At 36.3% G+C, this 12,123-nt stretch overlaps 2 protein-coding genes across 2 annotated transcripts in view; one reads left to right on the top strand and one right to left on the bottom strand.

The window, feature by feature from the left end:
• The window catches only part of LOC119571438 (zinc finger protein 813-like), a 22,650-nt gene extending 19,743 nt beyond the window's left edge, over positions 1 to 2,907 (bottom strand). Inside the window, exon 1 of the mRNA XM_037918741.1 lies at positions 2,866 to 2,907. Within this exon, the coding sequence (XP_037774669.1) occupies positions 2,866 to 2,907 (42 nt within the window). The remainder of the gene's footprint in view (positions 1 to 2,865) is intronic.
• Positions 2,908 to 9,153: 6,246 nt separating this feature from the next.
• Positions 9,154 to 12,123, top strand: part of LOC119571437 (zinc finger protein 778-like) — a 3,280-nt gene continuing 310 nt past the window's right edge. Inside the window, exons 1-4 of the mRNA XM_037918740.1 lie at positions 9,154 to 9,228; positions 9,374 to 9,495; positions 11,530 to 11,603; positions 11,735 to 12,021. Coding sequence (XP_037774668.1) covers positions 9,154 to 9,228; positions 9,374 to 9,495; positions 11,530 to 11,603; positions 11,735 to 12,021 — 558 coding nt within the window. The remainder of the gene's footprint in view (positions 9,229 to 9,373; positions 9,496 to 11,529; positions 11,604 to 11,734; positions 12,022 to 12,123) is intronic.

Here is a 12,123-nt window from a genome sequence, read left to right as displayed (position 1 = left end):
TAAAAATTTTTATTTCTATTCCTTGTTTTCTTTTTATTTTTAAATTCATATATCTATTTTATATTATTTAATATTAAAATATTTTTTTCTATATAATATATATTTTTAAATATTTTTTAAAAAAACCCCAAAAAAACCCTTTTTATATTATTTATATTATTTTTTCTTTATATATTAATAATAATATATAAAAAAAAAAAAGTATTTATATATTATATATATATATATATATATATATATAATTATATATATATATATATATAATATATATATTATTAATAAACACACACCAAACACACACCACACCCCAACCCACACGCATACACACACACACCATTTATTAAAAATTTTTAAAAATATTATATATAATATTTATTATATATATAATATTATATATATAATTTTAAAAATCTGGTGTTGTATTGTGTGTGTATATTATATATATATAAAATATAAAATATATTATATATATTTATAATTTTATATATTATTATATTTAAAAAATTATGTTTTATATTTTTTCTAATAATATAAAATATATATAAAAATTATATAATTATCTATTTAATAAATATTATATATTTTTTTTGTATATTATTTTATTATATTATATATATTTATTAATTTTATTTATATATATATTTTTAAAATTTTTTTTTTATATTAAATTTTTAAATTTATATAAAGTATATATATAAAAATATTATATAATTTAAAATATTAATTATTTTTAAAAATATATATATATATCTTTTTATATAAAAATTTTATATTATTATGTTTTATATTATATTATTTATGTATATAAAAAAATATTAAAATTTTTAAAAAACCAAAAAATAATAAATATAATTTTTATAATTAAAAATATATATAGAGATAATATATAATTACTATATATATATATCTATAGCATATAGATTATTATATATTATTATATTTATATAATATATGATTTATATATATATATAGTATATATATATATATACTATATATATATAATAAACAACACACAACACACACACACACACGCATACAACACCACACACACAAACACACACACACACCCACCACAAACACACACACACATATACTATTAATATCAATATATATATATATATATTATTATATATATATATCCTGTGCAAGGAGCTCACCGGCGATTGCCTACCCTAGCCACTGGGTGGCCAAAGCCAGACCCAGTCAGGTCCGGGTAAATTAGAGATGGTGACTCGATAAAAAACACAGGGCGGAAGGCAATGGGCAAAACCAACGCTTTAAATTGCAAGAAAAAAATATGGAAGCCATGATCGTCAAGGCCGCGGTGGGCCGATAAGGTAGGAGTATCAGACTCAATGGCCTGTTCACGAAGGCAATCTGAGTTCGAGGCGTTCGAGTCACGGCGGCGCGGTTTGTTTCTCCTAGGCAAAGGAACTTCACCTCGATTGCATACCTAAGCCACTGGGGTGGCCAAGCCAGCCCAAGTTCAGGTCGCTGGGTCCCAAGCCCGGGAAAAATAGAAGAGGAGAATGATACGAAAGGTAAACCGGCACTTCTCCGTGGCAAAGAACTGGGGACCCTACCACGTATCACTACAAGAGCATCACAACATGAACACTACAATTTAAGTATCATGCTGTGATCTGCGGCTCAGACTGAACTCTACCGTTAAAAGAACGAAGAAGTATATACATATATATATATATCTATCTATATATATATATATATATATATATATGAGTGTGTATCGTGTGTGTGTGTGTGTGTTGTGGTTGGTGTTGTCGTGTGTGTGTGTGTGTGGATGTGAGGTAATCGTGTGTGTTTTTGTGTCTCTTTGTTCTTTATTGCGGTGTGTGTAAAATATATAGAAATATTTTATTTATCTATCTCATCTGTCACACAAACACACACACACACAACACACACACACACACTACCACACTTTCATATAATATATATATTATATATTATATTATATTATATATCTATACTTTATATATAATGTAGATATATATATATATATATATATTATATTCTATATATATATTATAATCTATATATAATATGGCGTGGTTTACCGTGTGGGGTGTTTGTATATAGCTATATAATATATATATATCATATCTATATATAATATAATATAATATTATATATATGATATATATATATTCTGATATATATAGATATTTACAATAGAAATATCTTTATATATATATATTCGTATATATTATATATTTATAGACTATATATATATATATATATATATATGTGTGTGTGTGTGTGTGGTGGGTGTATGTGGTGGGTGTCTGCGTTTGCGTGTTGTGTATTTAAGTCTATATATATATATATATCTATATATATTATATGTATATATGAGTATATATATCTAATATAGTGTTCTTGGTTCAACTATAAAAAGATATAAGATCAGAACGTCAAGGTCAAACCGAGAAAAAAAAAAAAAACACAGTGGAAACTACGAAAGGGTTATAGTTTTAAGGCACAACTTACACTATATATACACATAAGCAAAATATGTACAACTCAGAGCGTGGGGAGAGAGAGCGCATCCAAGCGGAGCAGGCGGATGTCACATGGCGGAAGGGAAGCACACAAGTTCAAAAGTCAAGGGACAACTACTGAATCGCTGGTGATTGAACTATAATCATAATCATAATCATAAATAATGGAGTAAAAGAGGTGAAGAAATCGGAAGGGCGGGGGAGGAAGAAGGTAAAGTGGTGAAATTTTAAGGAAGTTAGAGATAGGAAAAGTAGGGGGGCCGAAAACCCTGCATAGTTAAATATAGTGAATTCTATTCTCATTCATGTCTGCTCGAGGGGGAGGGGGGGAAGGTAACGTTACTGATCCTATTTCTATGTTATTGCGAAAACAAGTGCCGATCATGATTACGTTATTGTATTTTTTCTTTGACAGTAATGCTCTTTTTTAGTACAAATAATAAATATATATATATTATAGTTAGTATTATATATTTATTTTGTTTACTATATTTTTTTTCTATTTTACGTTTTATGTTTTTTATTGCTTTTTGTATTTATTTTTAAACTAGAGATTAATACGGAGAGTGACTTGTAGGTAACAAGAAATATCTAAAATTAATCGAACTAAAATGATTTTTTATTGGTTTTATTACTTTTTAAGTTTTATTTATTATTTTTATTATTCACTTATTAATTATTATTATTATTATTATTATTTATTATTATTATCAATATATTAAGAACAAGACAAGAAACAGTTTAATTTAAGTACAAATGAATAGAAGTGAAATAACTTAGTTTTTGATTTTATTTTTATTATTTTAAACTTTATATTTTGTTTTAATTATTTTAATTTTGTATATTTTTTTAATGTGCTTGAGAACAAGAAAGAAGGCTGGGGGGACTCCAGTGGCAGAATGAGGAAATATGGTAATAAAACGGTGAGTAATGGGTGAATCAAGGGGAAATAACATCTAGATAGAGACAGCAAACCCAGAGTGGGATGGGTGATGATGTGATGAGGGATGAGGTGCATTTGAGTGAGTGTAGTTAATTAAAAGAATTAAAAGTGCTATATATATATATCAAAGCGTGGGGAGTGAATTCTTGAAACTTGGTCTGACTATTGCAAATTGGGGTGGGAACGAAAAGGAGCATGTTGCATAGATAGACATAGGTAATGTGATAAAAAGGTCTGATAGCAAATGAATAACTTAATAATAAATAGTATAAAGGACAAAGACAAGAACAAAAAAAGCACGAGAGAGAATAATGGAAGGTCAACAAAAAGGTAGTTAAGGTAAATAGGGAAGTAAATATCATATGTAAATAGAATGACGCGAGACGGAGAACAAAAAAAAGAAGAAACAAAAGCAAGTAAAACATAGGGTACGAACATAGAATAACAGTGATAGAAGGCTATTTATTTATTTATTATTATATTTTTTAAGAGTTTATTTTTTTTTCTTCTTGTTCCGTAGACATCTCCATACTGCTTCGTCTTCTGAATCGCGTGTCTGCCTTATGCAATTGCACGAGTTGCCACTCCATAATCACAGGCAATCGAGTGCAGAGTCGTAGCAAGTGTAGATGTTCGGTCCTTCGGAAATCTCTCCGTTCTATAGTTCGTGAGCGCGGATCCACGACCACTAGGGCGGGCCGCGAAGCGGGCCAAAAGTGACAGCCGTGGTAACAGCGCCGCCGAGCATATCTTGAAAGACGCAAAGGTATGGCCAGCCCTGTCTCCCCCGTGATTGGCTTAATCCGCGCCGCGCGCAGGGGGTGCTCACGTGAGCGGGCAGAGCGATGGTCCGCTCTATTCTGTCCATTGATATTATAGTGCTGTGCGGCGTGGGATTAGCCATCCTTTGGGGATTCCTGAGGGTGATTCTGGTTTATCTGTTTTATTTTATTTTTTCTTTTAGCCTTTAATAAATGAAAATTAGAAAATTTAAAAAAACATAGGTCATGGTCCCAGGTCAGGGTAGGTGTGTGAGTGTGTGTATATCGGGTGTGGTTTTCGTGTTCTAGTGTGATTGGCTAGTGTTCTGGGAAACCGACGTGGTTGTGTTTGTGTAGTGTTTGTGGTTTTCGCAGATGTTGTATATGTTCGTCTTTTGTCCGCGTAGTCTGCCCGGTGTTTTGCCTCGTTGTGTAGCGTGGTTTCGTGGTTCCATGCGTTATTGTTCTGTGTAGTGCGTTTTCTGCTGAAATTGGTTCTAGAAAATGTTGCGCAGTGTACCAAGAGTAGGCTTTGTATACTTGATAATGATTGCATTCGGCATTTTTTGTGGAGTCTGATGTTGGCAACCAGTGGGATGCAGTATATTCTAAGATGTGTACTTGGCAGTTGGGTTTTGTTAGAGTCAGAGTTTTGTTGTGGTGGCAGCGATGAAAAGCGTTTTAGGCACTGGGTAGTGTTGGTTTTGTTGTGCTATTCTTCTGTGTTGTTTAACGTGTGTTTGTGTTGTGTAGCTTGTGCTTGTGAAATGAAGTACCAGAGAAAGTTCCTCCTGTGTGCAGCTGTATGTAATGTGGTGTTGTTGATCGTGATTGGTTGTGATTTTATGCGTGCTTATGGGTATGAGTTTGTGAATTGTTATGTTTGTCTGTATTTCAGTGGGTTGACTCAAAGGTGTTGAGTCTGTATAGCTCTTTCTGTTGTTCGTTTCATGAAGTGTGGTGATTTTAGAAGGGTTTGGGTGTGATAAATCTGTTTGTGATATCGTTCTGCATAGGAAATATGGTTGCTGTATGGTGTCTCGTTCAGGCAGATGGATGTATACAGGATTATAGAGGGTTTTGGCGATTTAAACGCTTCCCTGTGGTACATACACTTTCTGAGGGGGAGGGCATGCGGGTTATGCATAGGGGCGCTCCCAGGCGATATTGTGGCAAGTTTCTGTTTGTCATACAGGGAAGCTGCAGAGACAGATGAGAAGGCGTGTCACGTAGTGATGTGTGGTGAGGAGGTGTAGGTGTGTTAGTTGATTTGAGGGACCGTCATGCCATGACCTATCAAAGGCCTTGTGCTGAGTATCGTAGTTATGACGTTCTTCTGGTGCTTGTTAGCCGAGGACCGAGAGCGATCTCCTCGGTAAAAGCCAGAGGGGCGAGGCTGCTCTCGGTCCCCCTGTGTGGGCGGAAAGCCGTATTGCCAATGTGTGTTTGGTTGTTCAAGGCGCCTGTGGGATGACGTTCTCTGTGCTATTACCCTCGCTAGCAGTTTCCTGGGACTTAATAAGAGTGAGATGGGGCGGTTAATTCCCCACCTCGTGTGTGGATTTTCCCTGGTTTAGGGTATTAAGGTGAGTGTGGCGTGTATGAACTTGTCAGGGGTGAAATATCCGTTGCCAGTGCTGCATTGAAGATATGGCCGTATTAGTCTGCCGATCAATCGGGGGTGGAAGATGCATGAGTGTTTTGTTTATTGTTGCTTGACTCAGGGTGTTGTGTTTTTGGTGTGCGTTAGTGATTGTGTTTATTTTTCTTGGAGTGATTGGTGTGGAGACGGGGACTGTTCCTAGTGAGATGTTTAGTCGTTGGATGATGTTTCTGGCCGAGAATTATGTTCGATGTTGTTGTATGTAGTTTGTAACCTCGTCGGTTCTCTTAATGTGGTGGAATCGGGCGTTCTCGGGGGGGAGATTTGAAATTCTGTTGCCAGAAGTCCTGTGGAGAGGCCATCTCCTTCCACCGAGTCAACCTTCAGTCTGTTGTGTGTGGGGATATGTTATTGTGATTATCTGTTTTGTTTCGGCCCATGAGTTTTTGAAGGAACTCCAAATTTCTTGGGGTCTTTAGATGTTTGACATAGTCTTTGCGCGAGTGTGTCCCAGTGGCGTTTGTCATGCTTATTTTCGTGTGTTAATTTCGCGTTTGGATTTCTTGTCTCTGCATGTGTCGTAATGTGTGTCCCCAGCCCCGTGATGTAGTGCTAGTTCGTTGTAAGGTATGTATTGTACTTAAGCAATTTCAGGCGATGTGTTTCTCGTTAATAAGGGATGCTCGTTTTGTGTGTTGTTTTAGGGATCGTATGCCTGTCGGTCCGTCTGTATGTACTGTGTACCACTGTCTCAAGGTGGGGTGTTGTATTTGTGTGTGTGGGTTTGCCCCTCCTCGAGATCAGTTACATGTGTTGTCTTCAAGTGAATTGTCTAAAGCCCTCCCCGTTTGCATGTTGAAGGATTCTCGGGGTTGTGTGGGATCATGATAGGGTTGTTTTTGTTGGACAGTGGCTAGGATAACCAGGGATGGTCGCTGGATGTGACGTCGCCGGTTAGTGATATGGAGTGGTGTAATTGTGCTCTTGTGGTTTGCCCAAGACTATTGTAAGGTCGTTGTGCTGTGTCTATGTGATATGTATTGGTGGTGTTGTGATTGTGGACCGAGGTGTGGTGAGTCTGCCTTTTGTTGTATGTGTGAGGTGGAGGCCTCTGCCAACGGTGTTTGTGTGGTGTAGCCAAAGGAGTGCAGTGGTTTGCGTTTTAAAGTCTCCATGATTGTATATTGGTTTGTTATGTCTAGGAGCTGCAATATGATCAGGTTCTGGTTATTGAAAGGTCTTCTTGTTGGAATGTATAGTGTTGCTCGTATAATGGTCCATGGGTGTACTATTTCGACTGAAAGTTAAGGTCTGACTGAAAGTTATGATGATTTTATGTGAGATGTTTTGATCTCAATTGCTACGTCATGCGCTTCTTTATTGTGATTTGTTGAGAAGAGTAGGTGGTTTGTACAGGTAGATTTTGAGTGGGGTACGGGTGGTTGTTATTGAGCCCCAAACTGGGGTTGTAATGAGTATGATTGTTTGGGGTTATCGTGTCTTCTTATGGTTGCCACAGGTCAGTTTTGCGTTGTCCAGTGACGTACCCGTTGTGTGTTATGATGGGAGGCGTGAGTGTAGTGTGATGGTGGCCATATGTATTTTGTGTTGTTATTCCAAGGAAAGGATGGCTACCGTATGTATTTAATTGGGCTTATGTATGGGCATTGTTTTTCAACAATGTTCATTGGACGCGATGTTGCCTTTTCTGAGGTATTTGTGTAACCTTTTGGACTGTGACATGAATGGTATGCTTCTTTGTCGTTTATCTAACCACTTTTATTCTTTTATTTTTAATTTCCAGAGACAATTTCTATATCGATTCAGAGTATTCGGTACTTTGTGGGGATTTTTCTGAAAAGAGCCGGATGCCATTATTGTTTGGGACCTTTGTACCATTTACCGTCATGAGGAGAGTTCACAGCCCTCCGTCATCAGTGAAGGTTACAGTGGAGTCGGTCAAGGTTGGTGTTGTAGGGAGGTTGGGCATCAGGGTCGTGATAGAGGGATATCGCTGGGGTATATCCTGAGCTCCATAAACAGAGAGGGATTTTTATGTTTTTTGGCCCTGCACTGATTGGACGAGAGGAGGAGGGCCGTGGAGGGGGGTGCCGATGTTACTTTAGGGGGGGGAACTGAATGGGGTCAAGTGACCTGGGTCTCAGCGGCGAGGATTTCGGTGTCTGGGGGAGGGGATCAATCGGTGAGTCCTGTGGGGGTGGATGGGCTCCGCTGCCTGGGCCTGTACAGGCTGAGGCATTGGTGACGCGGGATGGGCATGTTAAGGCTGCGTATGAACAGTGGTTGAGGGGGTTCGATCACTCTGAGGATGCCCCAAGACGTCAGATTCCTCCAAAGGTCTAGGGACGGGAAGGTTATTTGCCTCCTAGGTGTCTACTTTTGCATGGTGTATGAATCCCCCTTTCAGGGGCAATGATATTTGAAGTGAGCAATGCAGTGATGGATACGAGAATCTCCGGAGAGATTGTTAGGGAGAGCCAGGCTGGATGGAGGTCATTCTTCGTATGTTTTACTCTCCTGGCAGGACCGATTTATAAGGGAGTTTCCAGGCATTGGTGTAGCCTGCCACACAGTTTTCCTGTGCTCGTCTTTTGACCCATGGACCTCCTGTATGGTTTAGTTTCTTTTTCTTTTTCTTTCCCCCTACAAACTTTCTCCTGGAGATTTTCAGGCCTCCTTTCCTGTAGGACAACGGGTGCGCCAACCTGTCCTATGGGCACAGCCGCAGTTAAGGGCATTTTTTAACGGAACTTCTACAGTCCCTATAAGGAAGTGTGAGTGTTAAGAACACATCAGGCATTGGCTCTTTTTTATGATTTGCATGGGTTGAGATGCCCTTAGCCACAAGCAGATTATACATTGTTAAGGGTGGGAACCTCTAAAATCTATTTGCATGGGGCAACAATATACCTTGAAGAGTATAGCCCTTCTCTTTAAGTTTTTGGCTGTAGCATGGTCTGAAAATCTTACTTTATATATAGTTAGGTTTCATGACATAGATGTCGTCTACCTGGGCATCTTCTGGAAGGAAGATGAGATTCTCCTCAATGTCTAAAGCTGACTGATCTCATTGACAACTTGTCGGTCCAGTGTCTTTAGACAAGCTTTAGATTAGCCTTCATGTCAATGGGATGTTTACATGAGGAGAGAAAAAGCAGAGTTTTTTAAGTTTCAGGACGGGGACATCCTTCGAGAAGAGCTTATCGGCATGGATTGTCGTCCTCAATCAGTGGCCAGGTAGCCATTCATGGATTGTGAAGTACCGAAGTACTCTGATCTATGCACAAAACAGTGCATTGGCAAATGGTCATCACGTGTTTTTGGGTGGCGACCACCAAGAACTTTGATTTTGACTGTAGTATTTCGGTGCATGGTCGGGTGAGTGGGGGTGATGTGGTCAGTTGTCGGGATGACAGGGGGATGATGAAGGAGAGGAGAGAGAGAGATGAGGAAGCAGAAAGAAGCCTAGACTCGGACCCCCTCTAGTGGCAGGCAGACTGGTTTTGACTGGGTGCGTTTCCAGTGCACTAGAGGATCGGGAGCTTGTGTGTGGGCCGCTCCCCTTATTGGCAAACCTTGCTACAAAGGGACAACAGGTAAGCAGCGCACCACAGACGAATACAAAATTCTCAGGATAGGACTTATGTAGGTCCAGATGAACCACAGGAAGGGGAAGAAAGGAGATAGGAGGGAGACATAAAGCACACCTAGATGTCGCCTCAGACTGCGGGCTCTCTATACAGGTTTCCCTGTGATTAGAGAGAGCTGCGGGTGAGGAGAGGTGAGGTGGTGTATTCCCTTGTCCCGTCAAGGGTGGTAAAGAAGAAAAAACCGCTAGGCGGCAGTGTGAAAAAGGTGGAAATTCAAATACTCTCTGAAGCAGAGATAATTTTTACTGAAGATATAATAAAAGGAAGGATTCCGCGCATGAGGTCGTACTCCAGGGTGGTAATGACACTTAATGGCCTATTTGTTATATAGTCACTCTTTGCATTGATGGGTGATCGGGGTTGAGAACTAATTTGGCAAGTTGCCCTTTTACTGCGCGCGCCGATTATAGGCCCGATTACCCTGCGTTCCCCACGGCGTACGAGCCAATCGGAAAGGACCTACCCGCCTCACAGAGTAAGGAAACCCGGCGAAGGCCAGACTAATCTCGCAGTACACAACTTTATATATAAATACATATATATTAAATAAATAAATAATATATAAAATATATTACACACCACACACACACACTACACACAGTATATAGAATATATAAAAGTTATATCCTAACATAATATAAATATATAATAGGCGTGTGTGTTCCCGTGTGTGGTGTTGTGTGTGTGATATATATATTATATAGGATATATATAATAAATTTGAATTATATTATATATAATATAGATATACCATGATATATATTCTATAATATATATATATATATTTTTAAATATATATATTGGGATGTATATTACATTATACATATAATAGTATATAATATAAATATAATAGGATAGGACCAAAGACATATATACTTTAATAATAATTATATAAATATATATATATATATATATATATATATATATATCATATATATATATATATATTTACACACACCACACCACATACACACAGATAGAATATATATATATATATATTATATATATAATATATATATATATATTAATATTTATTAATATATTACAATTATATGTATTTTACATATATATATATAGATATATATATATATATATATATATATATATTATATATATATATATAAAAATATATATATATATTTTATAGGTATGTATATATGTGTGTAAGTATATGCACACACACACACACACACACACACCACACACACACACACACACACACACACACACACACACACACACATATATATACATACACATATATATATATATATAAATATATATATTATATACATATATATATTCATATATATACATATATATGTAGGTTTGTATATATGTGTGTAAGTATATGCACACACCACACACACATATACCCACACACACACACACATGCACACACACCACACACACACACCACACACACACACACACACACACACACACCACACAAATATATATATATACATATATATATATATATATATATATATATTATAATTTTATATTATTATATATATATATATATATATATATATATGGGTGTGTGTGTGTGTGTGTGTATGTGTGTGTGGTGTGTGTGTTGTGTGTGTTATACATTATATTAATATATATATATATATATATATATCTATATAATATATATATATCTTATATATATATTATATATATATATATATAATTACTATATATATAATATATATATATATATATATATTTGTATCTGTGAAATACGATATAGATATATGCATTAATTGGTCTTTTACCCTGAGCTATAATGATAATAATATGTAATTTATTCAACTCCCAGTAATATATATTTTGTTTTTCACTTATATATATGATAATATAGTGAAAAGGTTTTTTTCGTTCATCACGTTGTTACACCTAATGTTAATATCTTTCTTTTTTATTGGCACTCATTTTTATTATAAAACATGTTTTGTAAATATATTCTGCACAATCTCTTTGCACCTTTTATGTTAGGAATGTTGATCAGTGCTTTATATTATTCTATTTCAATTCACAGGTTAACATTGAGTTCCTTGCCGGACTGGATGACCTTAGCCCTACTCACGGATGAGGAAATATATGGCATAGGGAGTCAGTATCAAAGAAAAAGCTCAACGAAGATGTCACCAAAGGGGACATTTTCTAGATATTAAGGAAGACCCTTTGATTATACAGATGAAGGGGGGGATGAAGTGAGCCCAAAGTGAACGTGGATCTTCAAGAGCTCAGGCATGAAAGAAATGAAAAGGACTTGTGTATCTTGATTCAGGATTCAACTGACATTGATGACGTTTGTTACAAGAAAATCCATCCTATTAATTTCAATGACAAACCATACAGATGTCAAATTTGCAACAAGACCTTCACTGACACATGCAGTATATCAAGGCACATGAAAGCACATACAAAAACGAAGCCATACAACCGTAAAATTTGCAATAAGACCTTCTCAGGGAAAGGTCATCTAATGGATCACATAAGAGTACATACAGAAGAGGAAGCATACATTGTAAGATTTGCAATAAAACCTTGCGAACCAAAAGTAATTCTGGTCAATCACAAAAGGGAATATATAAAAAAGGGGAGGCCATACAGCTGTTGAAAATTTGCA

This window comes from Penaeus monodon, unplaced genomic scaffold, assembly GCF_015228065.2.
Source record: "Penaeus monodon isolate SGIC_2016 unplaced genomic scaffold, NSTDA_Pmon_1 PmonScaffold_63, whole genome shotgun sequence".
Lineage (NCBI taxonomy): Eukaryota > Metazoa > Arthropoda > Malacostraca > Decapoda > Penaeidae > Penaeus > Penaeus monodon.
This window is presented reverse-complemented; position numbering and strand designations above follow the sequence as displayed.